This window comes from Notamacropus eugenii, chromosome 5, assembly GCF_028372415.1.
Source record: "Notamacropus eugenii isolate mMacEug1 chromosome 5, mMacEug1.pri_v2, whole genome shotgun sequence".
In the NCBI taxonomy this organism is placed as follows: domain Eukaryota; kingdom Metazoa; phylum Chordata; class Mammalia; order Diprotodontia; family Macropodidae; genus Notamacropus; species Notamacropus eugenii.
Window position 1 is genome coordinate 232,138,019 of NC_092876.1, and position 19,862 is coordinate 232,157,880.

The 19,862-nt window shown below is 38.5% G+C and overlaps 1 protein-coding gene across 1 annotated transcript in view; it reads left to right on the top strand.

Annotated features, from left to right (window-relative positions):
• The window catches only part of MYO3B (myosin IIIB), a 630,862-nt gene that overhangs the window by 412,409 nt on the left and 198,591 nt on the right, over positions 1 to 19,862 (top strand). The window contains exon 29 of the mRNA XM_072615711.1: positions 217 to 337. Coding sequence (XP_072471812.1) covers positions 217 to 337 — 121 coding nt within the window. The remainder of the gene's footprint in view (positions 1 to 216; positions 338 to 19,862) is intronic.

A 19,862-nucleotide genomic window follows, 5' to 3' on the forward strand; every position in this document is an offset into this window, starting at 1 on the left:
TCAGTCTTGAGAGAATGAGATTTGGGATTGATAAATTTGGTGGGATCTCACAGGGAGAGATCCAGGGAAGGCATGGATCAGCACAAAGAACCTGAGAATCTAGCGTTGGGAAGTAGAGTACTTAGAGTATTGATGGTGAGAAGAGGAAAGAGGTTGGGAAAGGACATTAAAACTTCATATCTTAAGGGCTTTAAATGTCTGTTTGTTTGCTTTCAGTTTTTAGGGGTTATCTTCTTCGCAAAAACAATATGGCATCCCAAATCCTCCATTGCTATGCAGAAGGTAGAGAACCCACAAGCACTGGCTTTGCTGTGACTGGAAACCCTAATGGAAGCTGGTGAGTCTTGGTTCTGGAGTGTGACAGTGCCACCTCTCATCCAATCAACACTGAGCAGAAGTATTAACTCTTGCCTCAGTGTGGATGGTCATATGATTTATTTTTTTTTAAGTTGTTATTTATAGTCTAAGTAACATGTGCTTGTAATCCCTGCTTCAGGGGGAGGCTAAATCTGGTGGAATGCTTAAGCTTAGAAATTCTGAGGTATGGTAGGGTTAACATTCAGAGTGAATACACTAAGTCTAGGCATCAGGGAAAGAAAGAGAGGTCGAAAGGGAGGGGAAAAGAGAGAGAAGGAAGGAGAAAGTGAAGGAAAGAGAAAGAAAGGAGGGAGGGAGGGAGAAAAGAAGGAAGGAAAGAAGCAAGGAAGGAAGGAAGAACAGCAGGAAGGAGAAGGGAGGGAGGGAGGGAGGAAGAAAGGAAGGAAAAAAGAAAGTAGATGGAAGAGAAGGAGGGAGGATAGAAAGAAAGATGGAAGAAGGAAGCAAGCAAGGAAGGAATGAAGAAAGGAAGGAAACATTTATTAAATGCCTACTACATTCCTGATATTGTGCTAAGTGCTTTACAAACACTATCTCATTTGACTCTCACAGCAACACTATGAAGTAAATTCTATAATTATCTCCATTTTACAATTGATATTCAGAGGTTAAGTGACTTGCCTAGGGTCACACAGCAAATAAGTACCTGAGGCCAAATTTGAACTCAGGAAAACGAGTCTTCCTGACTCCAGGTCTGGTACTTTATCAGCTGTGTCACATAGTTGCCCAATATATTATCCATAATATTCTAGAATTATTTACTACTTAAGGTGCCTTTAAGAAATTTTTACCATAAACTTCTTGGATCACTTTCAAGAACCCCCAAGGGATTCACAAACCACTAAGTTGGAACACCTGCTTAGATGGAGTTAGATGGACCTAACTACACATCAATCATTATCTCAGTAATTTAACCAAATTTCAATTAGTATTTATTGAGCACTTACCAGACTAGAGGATCTCTGAGCTCACTTCTGGCTCTAAATCTATAATACTAGGATCTACTTTTAGATGGAATAATAACTTCATCCTAAGGTTACCATTTTTTCTCTTTAAATATCCAGTTCTTTGTTGGCCAGAGTCATCTACAAGAAAATAAATTGGGCTCTCAGGTATTTTTTAAAATAGAAAAGTATGTAAAAATTGTTGTGAAAGTTCAGATGTATTTTATGTAACTGGGAAAATGGTATAGACGTTAGTGGATCCATGATCTCATTGACTTGGATACTCTCTCCATGGCTGCAGATCATACCCTGTCCTCTACTCCTGTTTTGTTAGGATTGTCTTTTTCTTCCCTATTAAGTATTTGTAGAGCATTTCCACCTAATGTGCTGGAAGGTGCCCTCTGACCTTTTAAAAACATCTTGTGGATATGAGTGCAGTACTCAGCCTGTCCATCGGTTATCCACCTATTTTACTATATGATTGGCCTGCTTCTTTTAATTTTCATGCACATATGCCATTTTTTTCATGTTCAGCTCAGACTCCTTAAGCCTCACTGTGTTTCTTGCCATTTCCTTTCCAATTATCTACAGTTTTTATTTTTCTGCTATCATGGTGTTTCATGATTTATAACCATAATGCATTACCAGAATATTACTGCTTAAAATATGAGCCTTGCATCAGGGAACAACTTGGAATCATTGAAAATGATAGGTAGCTTCCAGAAAATGCAACCCAGCCTGATCTTTTTCACTCTGGTCCCAGCACATTGACCATTTGTAGCAAATATCCAAGATTAATTCAATGGACATCCATCTAACTGCACCTCACAATCTGGGCTATATACATTCTTTCTTTTTTAGTTTTTTTTTTCTTTTTTAACTTTATTTTATTCTGAACTTGAATATAAGATGAGCACTTCCATTAAACGCAGAATAGAAACAGAAGGCTGTACATGAAACTGAGAACTTCTATGATGTAAACTTGTCTTTCTTTTTAAGTGTATATGAAACAGAATGTATTGCTTTCAAAGCTCTTCTGCTTACCTGTGATTCCTTTTGGTTGTCCTCTGTTCTCTTCTGTACATTTCAAAAACATGTTTCAATGACTCTCCTCTCTCTCCTCTCCTCTCTCTGTCTCTCTCTATCTCTCTCTGTCTCTGTCTCTGTCCCTGTCTCTCTCTCTCTCTCTCTCTCTCTTTCTCCCTCCCTCTCTCTCTCCCCTTATGCAACATTATTCCTCACTTCTTTCTTCTTTTTTACTTTTCTCCACCCTCACCCCCACCCCCATGGGGTAAAAAAAACCTTTGTGACAAATACGCAGAGTAAATTCTCACATTGACTTTGTCCCAAAATTTATCTCATTCTGTAAGTTGAGTTCATTATCTCTTTATCATGAGGTGAGTAGTATGCTTCATTATCTTCTCTCTGAAATCATGACTGGTCATTTCATTGATCAGATCTCTTAAATTTTTCAAGGTTGTTTATCTTTTGATTTGGGGTTTTCTTGGCAAAGATATTGAAGTGGTTTGCCATTTCCTTCTCCAGCTCATTTTTACAGATGAGGAAACTGAAGTAAATAAGGTTAAATGACTTGCCCAGGGTTACACAGCTAGGAAGTGTCCGAGGTCAGATTTAAACCCAGGTGTTCCTGACTCTAGGCCCAGTGCTCTATCCATTACACCACAACACTTAATAGATATCTGTTGATTGAATAATTAAAATCGTTTGCTGTGGTAGAACAACACTCAACCATAAAGGCTGTCCTCGAGTAAAGTATCTTTTCTTAGTAAAGCTTCTACAAAATTCCTTGATGGGTACCACTAATGAGGTAACATTGTTTTACCGTACCATGAGCATCTACATCAAATATGGCGTAAAACACCCAATCCATCCATCAACATTTATCAAGCATCTCCTATGGGTCAGACACCATGCTAAGTGCTAGGAAAGCAAATTCAGTAAATGAAACTATAGAAGTGAAATAAATGAAACAATAAATGAAAAAATTGTTTATATATAGAACTTATAATGGGAGAAGAAACAAGCAGCATATATGTAGATACATATGTGTGTCTGTATATGTCCCTGTCTCCTCCACTAGTATATAGGCTGTCTTTGGGTAGGGATTGTGTGTATATAATGTGTATAGGTATACATGTGTATGTATGTATATAACAAATGTATATAACAAATAACCAACAGTGAAGGATCTTAAACTCTATCACTTGTCTGTACAATAGGCTCTATTATAGAAAATAGTATCTCAAAGTTTACCTGTTTTTCTTCTCCTGCTTTCATCAGGAATACATAGACCATCCTATAAATATTTATAGAAAGGGCCAACTAGGTGGCTCAGTGACTAGAGCATCAGCCCTGGAGTCAGGAGGACCTGAATTCAAATCCAGCCTCAGACACTTGACATTTATCAGCCATGTGACCCTAGGCAAATCACTTAACAGCAATTTCCTTGCAAATATTTATATCTATCTATATGTATCTATCTGGGGAGAGAGAGAGAGAGAGAGAGAGAGAAGAAAATTAATACTCTAGTGAGTGACTGCTGATGTCTTTTCTTGATATAATAATGACTATGACAATTCCCATTGTTTGAAATCTTCCCTTTTTCAAGATGTCTTGAAAATCTCTAAGTGACTTTAAAGTTATGCTGCATCCCTCTGCTTTTTCTGAGGTAATTTATTTGGTGCCATTTTAACTTCTTCCAATAGCCCATTGGATACTGTTGTAACAGATTCCAAGTGTTGTAATATCACTCTCATTAATTATGAGGATAGATTTTCATAGAAATACTGGTCTATCTATCTTATAACGTGTATATTTGCTGTCCTTCTAGTTCATCTCTAAAGATTCTTGGGATGACCAGAAACAGTTAGGTACAAGACTGAGTCTCTTACAGGTTTGTATTCTTGTCCACCACTTTTTCAATTTTTCTGAGTTAATGTTGCTCTTACTCTTTAGTACTTATTGTGAGTTTTTTTAAAGAATTTATAATCTAAACTGTGTTGCCCCCTGGCTACCGTGTCTATCTGCTTGGCAGGGGGGTTGGAATAGCAAAGAACTGGTATCAAGTCAGTATGTGATCCATGAGAGAGTTTAAAAAAAAATTATCAGTACCAAGAAGAAAAGGAATAGAACATTAAAAAAATTCTGGAAAAAAAATATACGAGATGGACAATCCTTGACAGATACAAGACGGTAGATTTCACATGCAGGTCTGGGAATAGCTTAGGATCAGAGTTTATATCTCAAGATTGAGAGAAGTGTTAGTAAGCAGATGTAACTTCCTAGTGCTGGAACTGACTTGTCCAGTGAAACAGACGAGGGATGTGGCCATAACATCAGCATGGTTTTAACTGGAAGCCAAAGGGGTGGACAGTGGGACTCATAGAGAAAGGCCTAATGGCATATCAAAAAAAGGGAACATGTCATAAGACATGAATTTTGTTTAGTCTTATTGTGGTTTTGGTAAAAATGATATGTTGCATTTTAGACTATGGCTGATTTTTTTTTTAATAAAACCTATAATTTAATGAGTGTAGGAAACGTGACTGATATGGAAATATGTTGTACATAATTATGTATGTATAAACTATATCAAATTGCATACTGTCTCAGGGAAGGGAGGGAGAGAATTTGAAACTCATTTTTTAAAAACATGAATGTTAAAATAGTTTTTACATATAATGGAAAAAAATAAAATATTGTTCAAAAAAACTTCATCAGCTTAGCGAGTTCCTAATAAGGAAACACCTTCTGTCCATGAAGATTGACACCTGTTCTGTAGCTTATAGTCTTGGGGAGTTGTTTCAGCACTGAGAAACTAGGTGACTGCTTGAGGTCACACAGCCAGCATGGATCAGAGGCAAATCTTCCTGATACCAAGACCAACACTTCACCATACTATCTCCCCAGTTACGTTACATATTGTACTGCAAATTTAAGTGATAGGAAAATATGGACATGATCCTTTAACAGACTGAGTCTACTTGGAATGTTGCCTTCACTTCTGAAGCTGTCCAAATAATGCATGTCTCTTAGACCAGGGTATTAAAAAGACATAGCAGGCATAGTGAGGATCAATATGCTGAACAGACAAGATCAGTTGATTTTAATTTAGAGGGAGTACACTGTTCAATTAGTTCAGTTTATAGGACATTAGCTTAGAGAAACAATTTGGTGTACTCAAATACCCTTAACTCTGAGGTGCTGCCATATTCTAAGAGTATTAATATAGTTGGGGTTAGAGACCAAAACTGACTAGACCAGCTTATGAGAACTCAGCTCAGAATTACTCAGAGAAAATAAATTACTTTACTGACCTCTGTAAATGGAGCTCTTGTAAGAGCTATTTTACTCTTAGTTTGTCATTTATGTACTCTGTGAGAGATTTCTATTTAAATTACATAAAGGTTAAATTTGTTTTATCATTGTTTCTCCACAAAAGATTTCAAATTGAATGGTAGAGACATGTCCTGAGTGGTGCTATCTTTGAATCTTTATACATTCCTAAACTCACCAGGCCCATTCAGTCATCCCTGACACCTAACTGGCAGCGGCTCACAGAAGACAGCAGAAGCAGAGGGTTGAGTCCTAGGTGGACTCATTAAAATCTAGCTAAGATTGTACCCCAAGCTTCAAGTAGAATAAATAAGAGACAGCAAGGATGTCATAGACCATTTAGCATTTTAAAACCTGGCCTGTCACTTGAGATGAAGGTCTTTAAACCTGAGCTAATATGGCTAAGCTGCTTCAAATTCTAAAATCTCCATCACTTACCATTCAGAATCCCCCACCATGTACCCTGCACTGTTGTAAAGTTTGGTTCCATCCCCTTCCTTCCTTCAACAGACATATTACAGCATCTCAAACTCAAAATGTCCAAAACAATCTTTTCGGTAAAGTCCTCCCTTCTTCCTTATTCCCCTAATTCTGTCCAGGCCATCCCATTCTTATGTTCACCCAGGTTCACAATACAGGAATTATCCTTTACCCTTCATTCTCACATATCCACCAGAGGCACCTAGGTAGCACAGTGGATACCCCTGGACCTGGAGTCGGGAAGACCCGAGTTCAAATCCAGCCTCAGACATTTACTAGCTGTCTGACCCAGTGCAAATCATTCTATGTATCCATTTCCTCTCTATAAAATGGAGATGATAATAAGACCTACTTCCTCCAGTGGTTGTGAAGATCAATGAGATGATATTTGCAAAAAGTGTATAGCACAGAGATTGACCCATAGTGGTTCTTACTAAAATGCTTGTTTCTTTCCATCCTTGTCATATCTAATCAATTGTGAAATCTTGTCATTTCTACTTCTACTGTGTTTCTTTTATCTGGTGTGTTCTCTCCACTCATACATGCTACAACTAACCTAGTGCAGCACTGCTCCCTTCCATAGACATTCCTGATGCCCCCATTTGGTAACTGCTGTTCAGTCATTTTTTTTCAGTTGTGTCTGACTCTTCATGACCCATTTAGGATTTTCTTGGCAAAAATACTGGAGTAGTTTGCCATTTGCTTCTCCAGCTCATTTTACAGGTGAGGAAACTGAGGCAAACAGGGTTAAGTGACTTACCCAGAGTTACACAGCTAATGTGTCTAAGGCCAGAATTGAACTCAGGAAGATGAGTCTTCCTGACTCCAGGTCCAGCACTCTGTTCACTGTAGTGCCACCAAGCTGCTATGTCTAGTTGTTAGTGCCCCTCTCTGAATTATTTTACATCTATTTTGTGAATTAAATATCTCATATTTCTTTTGTCTATGTAGATGTCATATCCATCTGGTAGAGTGTAAGTTCCTTGAGAATAATGATCGTTTCACTTTTGACTGGGCATCTCTAGGGTTTAGTACCATCCTTGGAGATGCTGCTATTGTCGTTTGTTCCTCATTTTGGAAGAGGACCAGTGGCATCCTGGGGTTGTGTCTTGACTTTTGAGTCACCTGGAATTAAGTGAAGCAGAGTTGCACAAAGTCATCAGCCTTGCTCTATCATCCAGAGTCCTTGGAGTCCAGTGGCAGGACAAAAGTCAAGAGGGCTGTTGATGGCCACAGGAGTCAGCGTGTAACTCTCTAGATCAAAGTGTTCCCTTGTAAACACCTGAGAGCAGAGACTGTCTTTTGCCTTTCTTTGTACCTCTAGTACGTAGCACAGTTTTGGATGCTTTGTGAAAATTTGAAAATGTTTGTTGACTGGTTGGCCTAGTACATAATAGATGCTTAATAAATGCTATATGCCCAGTTGTGTGTGCTTACCATACAAACATAAAAGCAGACAGTGCCTCCCCTCAAGATTGGTTCGTTAAGGATGTTGGTTTCTTATTCTCTGTGAGTGCTGCCACGTATCTTTAAAATGTGCCATTCATACAAATGTTTGTGAAGATATGCGGCAATCTGTATTCTCTAGTCCACAAGAGAATCTGGCCCAAACTCTGCCCTGCTGTCTGGGAGGCAGTTTCACTGCCTCATCACCTCTGAGATCAGCCCAATTGGCTCCCGGCCACCAGAGCTGCAAGAATGACACAGAAAAGAATCATGTTTCCACCTCAAAAGTTGCCACCTTTTTTTTTTAAACTGACTGAATCACATATATTTCCATCTCTGGGAATCTGAGTTCAAATATAAGCAACCAACAATAAAGCTGCCCTCTCTTGGAATGTGTTATGAGCTACTGAGTAAAAACATCCATAATTATCAATCTCCTCCCTCCTTTTAAAACTCTTTTCTCCATGACAGTAAGAGCTAGTTTGCTTTGTGTCTGCCCCATTTGGGGCTTTCTTGGCAAAGATACTGGAGTGGTTTGCCATTTCCTTCTCCAGTTCATTTTACAGACGAGGAAACCGAGGCAAACAGGGCTAAGTGATTTGCTTCGGGTCACACAGCTACTAAGTATCTGAGGCCAGAGTTGAACCTATGAAGATGTCTTTCTGATTCCAAGCCCCAAGTGGTCTATCTACTGCACTACCTAGCCACTCCTAGGTAAGTTTGAGAGAGCATTGATATAGATGCTGAAATCCTCTATTTTAAGGACAAAAACTCCGGAAAAAATGAGGAAGGTGAAATCCATTCCAACTCCAAGTCTGTATGATTCTATTAGGTGCTTACCATGTGTGATACACCATGTTAGATGTCAGTTCTACCAAGATGAAACATGGCGTAATACTGAAAACATTAGAATTAGAAATATTTTAAATGAAAAAAATATCAATAATCAGAGCAAATTAATTAGAAAGGAAGCATATTTAAAATTACCTTAAGGATATTTGATAAATTTCCTTTTAGCTTGAACTTCCCCATCTATAGGCTTTGGCTGAACCGATTTCTCTACCTGATATGCCTTCCTCCTTTCACTCTATGCTTTAGTGGGGCAGCTAGGTGGATAGTGGATAGAGCACCAGTGCAGGAGTCAGGAGGACCTGAGTTCAAATCTTACCTCAAATACTTAACACTCACTAGCTGTGTGACCTTGGGCAAGTCATTTAACCCCAGTGCCTCACCCTGGGTCATCTCCAGTCATCCTGATGAATATCTAGTCACTGGATTCAGATGGCTCTGGAGGAGAAGTGAGGCTGGTGACCTGCACAGCCCTCCCTCACTCAAAACAAAGTCAAGTGCAAGTCATGTCATCATTTCTGTGATGGCATGGTCTTCTTTGGCAACGAAGGATGAACACACACTATGCTTCAGTGCCAGACCAAATCCTGTCTTCCCCATTAAGTCTTCCTTGGTAATCCTGCCCTCCCCTAGCTTCCCATAGCACTTTGTTTATACCACTCCTCTTGGGATATTTACCACATACTACCTTCTTTTGGTTTGGAGTTGGAGACATGGGTTCACATCCCCTCTCTTCCATTTGTTATGTATACAACCATGGACAATACCCTTAACCTTTCTTAGTCACAGTTTCCTCATTTGCAAAACAAGACAATTAGATTAGATGACCTCTACTGTCCTTTTTAGCTGTCTTTGATCCTGTCTTAGTCTTTTGCTGGACTAAATTCGATGAGAACAGGGAATTTATTTTTTGCGTCTCTTCAATGCTTAGCATAGAGCTGTGCACATAGTAGATATTAAATACATATCTGCTGAATAAAATCATTCATTTACATAAAATGATGAATTTTTATTTGTGTTGGTTTCAGGGGCAAATCTGATTCTCTTGAAACATTTATTTTTACTCTTCTAACATGCTTCCAACCAGTCTTTATGTTGGCTTGGCCTCCTGATTTCTTCTGCAAAAGTATAATATTGGCTTTTGCTTAAGAAGCCAGAGACATTAGCTAAATAAAGGAACAGAGTTTCTATTTGCACCGAGTGCTGAATTTCTGGAACAGTTATATCTTTATAATGTGACAATGAGCACCAAGTGTGGGACGATGCTTAAATGTGCATTTTCTTTAGGAAGCTGCTTTCCCAGTGTACAGATGTTAACTATTACTAATCCATTAGCAGACCACTTGCTATTGCCAACACACTTTTAAAGGGTAGCTTATTAGATCTGGTTCACAGATTAAGAGATGGAAGTGACTTTCAGGATCATCTAGTACAGTGCCTTCCTTTTACAAAAGAGTAATGGAGATCCAGAATGGATAAAAGACTTGCCCAAAGCAACACAAATATTAAGTGGAAGAGTCATGAACTGCTCCAAATCTAATGTAGCCTTTTGATTATAATGATGTGGCAATCATAAATGGAAAAGGCAGGTGAACATTTCTCTTGTGTTATAGGGTTTGGGTTTTTTGTTCTCTACTTCAATTCAATTCAGTAAGCATTTATTAAGCACTTACTATGTGCCATGCATCTACTATGTGCTAAGCACTGAGGATACAATAAGGGGAAAAAAACCAGTCATGTCCTCAAGGAGTTTACAGCCTAATGAGAAAGGCACTATGCAAATAAATATGTACAAAGGTAGCTATATACAAGATAAATAGGAAAATGCTTGACAGAAGGAAGGTGCTGGAATTAAGAGGGGTTTGGGGAAGGCTTCCTGTAGGAGGTGAAAAACTGAGATATATCAGAAAGATCCATTAGCTTAGGTGTGGTTACAAGTGGGTGAGATGTGACATAATCAGACCTATGCTTTGGAAAAATCACTTTGGAGGATGAACTGGAATGGGGAGAGACTTGAAGGAGGGAGACCGTCAGAAAGCTGCTTTACTAATCCAAGCATGGAGTGATGAAAGCCTAAACAAAGATGGTACCCATGTGAATAGAGATAAGGGAATACATTCTGGAGATGTAATGAAAGAAATTGCAACATTTGGCAACTGAATGGAGATGTGTGACAATTGAGAAATAAAAGTCAAGGATGATATCAAGATTGCAAACCCAAGTAACTCGTTGGATGGTATTAAGTTAAACAATAATAGGCAAGTTTGGAAGTGGCATGGTTGGAGGTGAAAGGTGAATTCTTTTTTGTTCATGTTGAACTTCAAATGCCTACAGGACATTTAGTTCAAGATATCTGATAGGCAGTTTGTGATGCCAGACTCAAGCTCAAGAGAGAGACTAGTGCTGAATAAATAGATTTGTGAATCATCAATATAGACATGATAACTGAAGTCAAGAGAACTGATAAAGTCTTCAAATAAAAGATGACCCAGAAAAGAACCCTTGGTAGTATCCATAGTTATGGTACATAAAGTTGATGAAGATCCCTCAAATGGGACTGAGAAGGGGTAGTCAGATATGTAGGAGGAGAACCAAGAGTAACAAAAACCCAGAGAGAAAAGGTATCCAAGAGGAGAAGGTGGTCAACAATGTCAAATTCTGCAGAGATATTAGGAATGGGGAGTGTTGAAAAGATGCTATTGTATTTGGTAATTAAGACATCCCTGGTAACTTTGGAGAGAGTTGTTTCAGTCAAATAATGAGACAGGAAGCCAGATTACATAGGGGTTAGAAAAGAGTGAGAGGAGATGAAACAGAAGCATTGATTAAGGGTAACTTTTTCAAGGAGTTTAGTTGAGATGTCAGTTGACAAGCATTTATTAGGCCTAGGGAAGAGAAGGAAAGGTAAAGGAAGAAAGCTGGTAACCATGATGGGACCTAGTGAAGACTTTTCAAAGATAGGAGAGTCAGGGGTGTGTTTGTAGGCATCAGGAAAGGAATCAGTAAGTAGGGAGAAGTGGAAGGTTAAAGAGATAGTGAGGATGATAGTGGGGGCAATCTGCTCGAGATGAGAGAAGGAAATTAGATCAAGAGTACATGTGGAAGGGTTGGCCCTGATAAGAAGGACAACCTCATCATCAGAGACTTCAGTGAAGGACCAGAGAGAAGGATAGGAATTAGTTAAGGAGAAAGATTGCCTTGCTGAAGTGAGGGTCAAGTCCAATTAGCTAGCATAAATTTGTAGTATATTCAGTCAGTCTGGTCTTGTTTCTTCCAGTGCTGTTCAGCATTACATGAGTAAGAGCAGATGAGTCAAAGGTGGAGGTAATAAAGGACTGGGATTTGGCAAGATGAGATTGTCAATAGGATCCTAAGTGAACAAGGGATTCAAAAGTAGAGGATGGTGCAGTATTGAATTGGTTCACCAAAGGGTAAAGATTGGGAAAGGAAAAGAAAGCAGTCAGGTCAGGAGTGATAAGCTGAGATAGCACTGAGAGATGGTGGGTTTGGAGATCACTGTGAGGTTGAAGAGTAGGTTTAAAAGGATTAAGACAGAGGGAAGGATGGAAAGATAGCAGGTTAGATCAGATAGAGAAAATTCAGCATTCTTGAACATGGAAGTGGAACATTTATGAGTTATGGTCATTGCAAACAAGGATTTGACATCCCTGTATGTAGCTAAAGTGGAATGGAAGAGTAGGTCATAGGAGTGGAATAGTTAGAGGAACTGAGAAGGTGGAATATGTGAAGATACTTCAAAATGTATGTTGAAGTCTCTTAAAATGAGGACAAGAGTTAGGGGGAGAGAAAGACTATGAGTCCAGCACTGAACTCATTAACACAGAAAATGTCCTGGGAGTTGGTAGGTAACAACCCGAGAAGCTGGACTGGAAGATAAATTTGAACTGAAGAATCTCAGAGAAGGAGAAGCCACCAAATGACAGTAGTAAAGGGAGAATTTGGAAGTAACACTAAGTAACAAAGAACATTCTGACTCTCCCATCATGACCAATGGTTTGGAGTATGAGTCAAAGTACAATAAGTACTGGAATGAGTTGCCAGGGACTCATTGTCATCAGGAGGGAGCCTGGTCTCAGTGAGCACAGAAGATGGAAGGAGCAAGAGAGGAAGTGGTGTAAGATAAGAACAAGATTGTTAATGGAGCAGGTATTCCAGAGAGTACCTTGGAAGGGGTTGGCACATCTGAAGTGGGACCTTGTGGGGAGATTGGGTTGAAGAGGATGGGAATAGGAGAGCAGACAATTGAGGTTGGGAGAAGGGTTATCCTTTGATAACTAGAGGTTCTATAACATAGGGATATAGAACATAGGAGGAGGGAGTATGTTAACCATCGAGGAATGAGTCCAGGCAGAATAACAGTGAGATTGGTTAATGAAGGCAGTGATAAGAAGGTTTAAGATTGATCTTCTAGGTCTCATCAGAGCCTTCAACTGCCAAACCTACTATACTGCTGTGACCTAGGAAATGTGTGGAAATTCGTTTTGTAGTAGATATAAGTACTTGTCCTAAGACCTGGCTAGTTGCACCCAACCCTCCAACAGAAAATCAGTCACTAGGCTTTATTAAATACCTACTATGTTCCAACCAGAGAGTGAGGAAATTGATTGTCTGCCCATAACAGAGCTTGTCTATATTGTGCTCTTGGACCAGTCCAGAAACCTAGAGAAAAACTGGGAGATAGTTTGTACGAAAATTAAAACCTGTTAAGAAGGAAGGAGATAGATTGTCAGCGCCTGTAAGCATTCTGGGGACTGTGATGTTACTATTTCATATACTACTATGTATCTTTAATAATACTACTAAGTAATATACTACTGTATACGAAGTGTGGTATTACCGAAGAAAGCAGTTTGTTGAAATGTTTTTGCAAATCTTTTTCATCTGTCTTCTGTTTGTTGTCCTTCTTGGCTTTTTATTCTTGAATGTCCTTGAGATAACTTTGTTTACTTAGATATCCTGCCAAACATTTTGCCTACCACTGAGTCTATTTTTATGAAATGACACTACTCACAATTGGCCATCACCATTCTTCACAATATTTTATGGTTGAATTTATATTCTAAATTACTGTTGACTTTTGCAGCCATATTTCCTTTGGGCAAATCAGATGTGTACTCGCTAGGGAGCACTTTTGGTTTCCTCAAGGAAATTCATTTAGATTGCTTAGATTTCTGGATGAAATTATTATAGTCAATGTCAATGTAATTTCCATTGTCCATTTCTCATGTTTGATTTTCAATAACATTTAAATAATGCTATTGTCAGGGCTCAATCATTTTAATTGTATAGCATATCTTTTTACCTTTTACTCATTATTTTTTTTTTTAATTCTTAGCTGTGACAAGTCCATGATGTGATGGTGCAGTTAACTCAACAGTAACTTTCACATGAATAAAATCTTTTCCAGTTTGGCAGATCTATTCCCCACTTGTCAGAGATGGTGGGTCTTCCCAATAGGCTGTATTCTCTAATGCATCTTAAGGAATATAGATAGATTATAGATAGATAGATAGATAGATAGATAGATAGATAGATAGATAGATAGAGATATATACACACATATATATGTATGTATATGTGTGTGTGTGTGTGTGTGTGTGTGTGTGTGTATTATTCCCCAATTAGAATGCAATGTCCTTGGGATCAGTCTTCTTTTTCTGTTTGTATACCTAGCACTTAGCACACTGCTTAGCACATAGTAAACACTTAATAAAAGCTTATTCGTTCATTCATTTGTTACTGTATAAACTGAAGTTATTTTCATCTTTTTGCAAATCCTTGTCATTAGCACTGCAATATGCTTGATGAAGTAATGATTCTTATAGCCTTTGGGTACATGGTAAAATCTATTGGGCAAACTCCTTTCTTTGCCCAGCTCTCCAAAAAGAAAAAAGAAAATAAAAGCCTGACACACTTTAAAGTTTAACGTGCATTATTAACATTTTCTCCTTCACATTCTTAAGTCTAGAAAATCAACAAATCAAGTCCTAATTTATGGCATTGCCAATTTCTGAGGTGAAAATGCTCACCCTGAAAATTTAATAATTGGCTCTGCAGTTGTATGAGCTGGTTCCTGTATGGCCCTACCTTGTCATCCATCCTTCCATTTAGATGCAGTTTCCTTCTTTCTTCTGGTTTATAGCAAGAATGTCAAGATTGACATAATTCAACTCCTCAGGCAAGATGTCCACTCATTGGCCACTGAATGAGTATCTCATGTTTAAAGTGCCAACAGTGAAACTAAGTTTGTTGACAGGCTCAAAACTATCCCTTCCCCCAAAAGATTTTTTTTCATCAAACTTTCTGTACATGCAAACTTAAGAGGAATTCCATATGTCTAAATAAAGTCTGCTATGTCCCAACTTAGAATTTCCCCGTATTTTGATCAGCGTTTCCCTTTAAAGAAATCATCTGTCTCTGTATTATCTATCCAACTTTAGCAAATTCAAGAAGAGAAAACTTGCTTAAGTCGAAATGTTGAAGGAAAAAAAACCTGTTTGTCTGGAAATGAATTTTAAATAAGAGCATTTCCTTACGGACAGTTTAAAGTCTCTACTTCCAGGAGAAGCCTAGATTATATTGTTAAATGCATAGTGAGAGGAGGTTAATTCTATGTCATTTCCTATTGCAGTTACAGGCTTTGTCATGGGAAATCATTAACTTTGTTCCATTGTCTTTTCTTAGTTATGAGAATGAAGTATTTGCATATTAATGCCGGAGATGTTTTGTGAATCTCAATGGCACTTTGCTGCTCTCTGTGCTGGTTAAATTTGCCTTGGTAGCCACACTATCCAATAGCAATAAGGGAAAAAAAAAACAAGAGGCCATAGTCATCCAAAGTACTTTAGAAGAAGATAAAGCCTTGTTCCCCATATAGGCCACTGCCTGACATAGTTGATAAAAGTGCTGGATTTAAGTCAGAAAGACCTGGGCTCAAATCCAGTTTCAGACACTCGCTAGGCATGACCCTAACTAAGCAAATTACTTAAGCTCTCCCAGCCTCAAATTCCTTGTCTGTAAAATGAAGATAATCATACCTATATTCCTAGCTGTGTGAGCCTAGGTAAATCACTGAAGTGCTTCAGTTTTCTCATCTGCAAAATGGGGATAATAATAGCACTTACCTCCCAGGGTGGCTGTGGAAGTCAAATGAGAAAATATTGGTAATATAAATGTTAGTTATTATTATCATCATCACCATCATCATTATTACTTAACTCACAGGCTTATTGTGAGGATCAAATGACCTAATATTTGTCAAGTCAGCTAGCATTGAATAAGTACCTACTATGTGCCAGAAAGTGTGGTAAGCTTTGGAGACAGAGAAAGGCAAAATTAGCATGTAAAGTGCTCAGCAAACTTTAAAGCACTGTATATGTCAGTTATTATAGGCACAATGAATTCTATCAGTCTGTCATCAAGTATTTCTATTAAACGCCTTGCCCTCTGGAATCACATGATCAATCAGGAAAATATCATATTCATAAACAAGATAAACATGGAGTAATTCCCCCCCCCCCCCCACCCCGGAAAGAGGGTACTAGCAGCTTGGATGGTCAAAAACCAGTGAATTCTCATTTTTGAAGTGCCCTTGTACTTCCACCTTGTATTTATTTCACATATGTTTTACCTCTCCACTCCAGAAGAATATAGGGATCAGTTTTGGTTTTGTATTCCTAGTCCCTAGCTCAGTGCCTGGCACATAGTAGGTTTCTAATAAGTGTGTGTTGACTGAATGCATGAACGCATGAATGCCTTGTATAGAGACCTAGACTGCTGAGCTCCAGGGAAAACAAAATCCTAGCAACTGCTGTGATTGGGAAATAAGATAATAAACAGTTCCTGATACCAAGATTTTAATGGTCTAAAATCAACATGCCCTGGAGACGAAAGGCGGGAAAGGGCCATCCTCCATTCTGGCTCATATCCTCCCGAGAGAACTGTGTGTCTCCACAAGAACAGCCAGCCCTTTTGGCTCTTTCCCAGGGCTCAGAATGGTGCTATCATTTTTGTTTGCTTTGCAAATATCTTAATGGGAAATGGTTCAACACCACCCTATGGGTTAATCTTCAGGGTTCTGCCTGACAGCTGTTAGCTCTAGGAGCCACATGGTCACCTTCCGTCGGGATGGAGCTGACGGTGACTGCTGAGGATCTTCTTTAGTTACTGAATTTACAGTCTGATGAGGGGTCCCCCACTGGCTTATATTTTTATTTTCTTCTGCTCGAGAGGCTCAATGGCTTCCTCATTTGCTTTCTCTCCCTTTCCCTTTCTGCCCAGATCAAGCCACTTGTTTGAATTCATCTCACTGAACAATAGTCATGTTTTACAGCACCCACGCAGGCACTTACAGGTTGTTGTTTGTTAGAAGAAAGAAATCAAATGAGCCTGGTGCCTTCTCTGTGTGTTTATTTGGTTTGAATTATATTACAGGAAGAAGAGGCTGGAATGTTTGGGGTGGGGGGAGGGCAGAGAGAATCTGGTCTCTTTTCTTTCAACCTCATAAGCTTGACTTCACCTGAGGATTTCAGTATATATATTTGGTAAACAAGTCAAGTCATCACAATACTTTGAGTGCCTTCTTCCTTTCAGCTGGTTTGCTCTTATACTAAAGCTGTTTTTCAGTTCCTACTCTTCTCTGAATGGAATTAAGTCTTTGTTTTCTCTAATCTAGAGTGTTGGCTGCTGTGACACTAATAATCACCTTCCCAATTTCTTTTTGACTTTCTTAATAAGGTTGGAAAGTACCTACTAAACAGGCTAGATAAAATTCCCATGAGGCCTGATTTGGTAGGGAGTGGGGGAGGTGAGAAAAGGAAGCTGGGAGGGTGTTCCCCATTTCTAAAAAAAAAAAAAATACATAAAGTAAATCTTACAACCACAGGTCAGAGATAAATGTCCATTTACCTGTGGTATAGACCAATTCAATTTATAAGAGCCCTGTCTTCTGCCTCTTTCCCTGTGGTCCAAGTTTTCTGGAGACTTGATCCTCAATGTCATACTGTCTCCCTACAGGAAGCCACTTTTAAGTCTGCCTTCTTAACCCTTTAATACACACTCACACTACCTGTTTGCCTCAAGATCTTCTTTTGTAAAATGAGCTGGAGAAGGAAATGGCAAACCACTCCAGTATCTTTGCCACGAAAACCCCAAATGGGGTCATGATGAGTTGGGCACGACTGAAAAATGAGTAAATACACACACACACACACACACACACACACACACACACACACACACACACTATCACCTTGGTCTAGGTCCCTGAAATACTCTCTTATTTTTTCCACTTACATTAGTGACCACCTCAACTTCCTTGAGTTCCAGGTCATTTCTAGCACTAGGGTTCCATGCCTAACTCCTGTTCCCCATTCCTGTTTTCATTCAATGACACATTTTAGGTGAACTCCATTTAAGTAGCTTTTAGCCTTCCTGAAAAAGGAAGTGAAAGTGGACCTTGTTGCTCTAGATGTTAGCGGTCAAAAACAATGTTAAATCCAGCCTTTTAGGTATATAAAAGCTATGATGATCACCTACCTATCACAAACTAATATTAGGACAAAACTTTAGTCTAAAATCCAGGTACCTCATGCATAAGAAACCTTTCTTAGTGTTTCTTTAATATCATCCTCATCATAACTAGCTTTTATATAGCACTTTGAGGTTTACAAAATATTTATGCATGTTAACTCACTTGACCCTCACAGCAATCCTGGGAGGTAGATGTTATTATTTCCATTTTAAAGATAGGGAAATGGAGGCATGGAACAATTAAGTGACTTGCCCAGGGTCCCACAGCTAGTCAGTGTCTGAAGTGGAATTCAAACTCAGGTCTTCATGATTTCAAGTTCCCCCATTCTGTTCTTTATACCACCTAGCTGCTGCTGATAAAACTCCCTGAACTGAATCCTCTTTGGCCCTTTACCAAAGACCTATCCACTCTCTTTGAGGAAGCTAGGGGAAAAGATCTGGAAGGAGTTCTGTCCTCCTTAAAGATAAGGGTGCTGTGCTGCTTGACAAGGGGACAAGGCCCTTTCATGGATCCACTTAAGACCAGTATCCTGTTTCCATTCTGCTTCAATCAGATTAGGGTAATGATTAGACACAAAGAAGGGAGAAATCTTTAATTAGTTTAACTATTACAGGGATCCTTAACCTGGGGTTCCTGTGGATAGATTTTAGGAGAGTCCAGGAGCTTAGATAGAAAAAATTACATATTTATTTCAAAAAATTTTATTTCCATTGTAATCTTACATGTTTTAGTTTGTGCATTTAAAGACATCATTTTGCAGAGGGGTCAATTGATTTCACCAGACTATGGAAGGTTAAGAACTGTAGTTCATGGAAGTGTCTCTTAAATTTACCTTGGACCAGATGGAAAGAAGAATCTCTAGAAGTGAGCAAAGATGGAAGAAATAATAAAATCTCTAGGGCAGATGCTCTCAAACTTTTTGGTCTCAGAATCCCTTTACGTGCTTAAAAATGATTGCAGATCCCAAAGAGCTTTTGTTTATATGGGCTATATTTATCAATATTTACTGCATTAGAAATTAAAACTGATAATTTTTAAATTTACCTACTCATTTAAAATAACACTGACAAACCTGTTATTTATATAAACAACATATATATATTTTTTTTAAAAAACACCTGCATTTCCCAAAACAAAAGAATTTAGTGAGAAGGGTAGAATTGTTTTACATAGTTTTGCAAATCTCTTTAATGTCTGGCTTTAATAGAAGACATCTGGATTCTCATATCTGCTTCTTCATTCAACCTCTCTTGATGTTGTTTTGGTTGAAATATATAAAGAAAATATGACCTCACACTAATGTGTAGCTGGAAAAAGAAGGAGCATTTTAATAGACAAATAACATCTTAGTATTATTTTGAAAATAGTTTTAATCTTGAAGACCTCCTGAAAGATCCCCCAGGGATCTCAGACCAGACTTTAAGAACCATAAAGCTTTAGGGTCTGCAGCCATTTTAAGCCACTATTGTTCTGAGACTGTTACCTAAATTCTGAACCCTTGTTCAATATTGACTATAGATTATTGTCTATTTTTTGAGGATAGTTTAAATTACAAATCCAAATTGGCTTATGTTAGAGAAATTTTCAAAGACATGAGGTCTGTGCATCTTTTGACCTCTCTAAGCGGAAAGTGTTTAGAATTAGTTTGATCTAAATAATAAAAACTGTTACTGGAAGGCCTGTGGCTACACTGCAGAGAACAGAATTTTCTTCCATGCAGTCTGAAGTTGCCTCCTGAGTCTATCAAAGTGAAAGAGAGAAAACAATACAAAGGAAGTTGCTCAGAGTCATTGGAATCCTTAGACTTTAACAGGTCCAAAGGGTCTGTGCTCTGGTCTTTAATAGAAATGAATTGT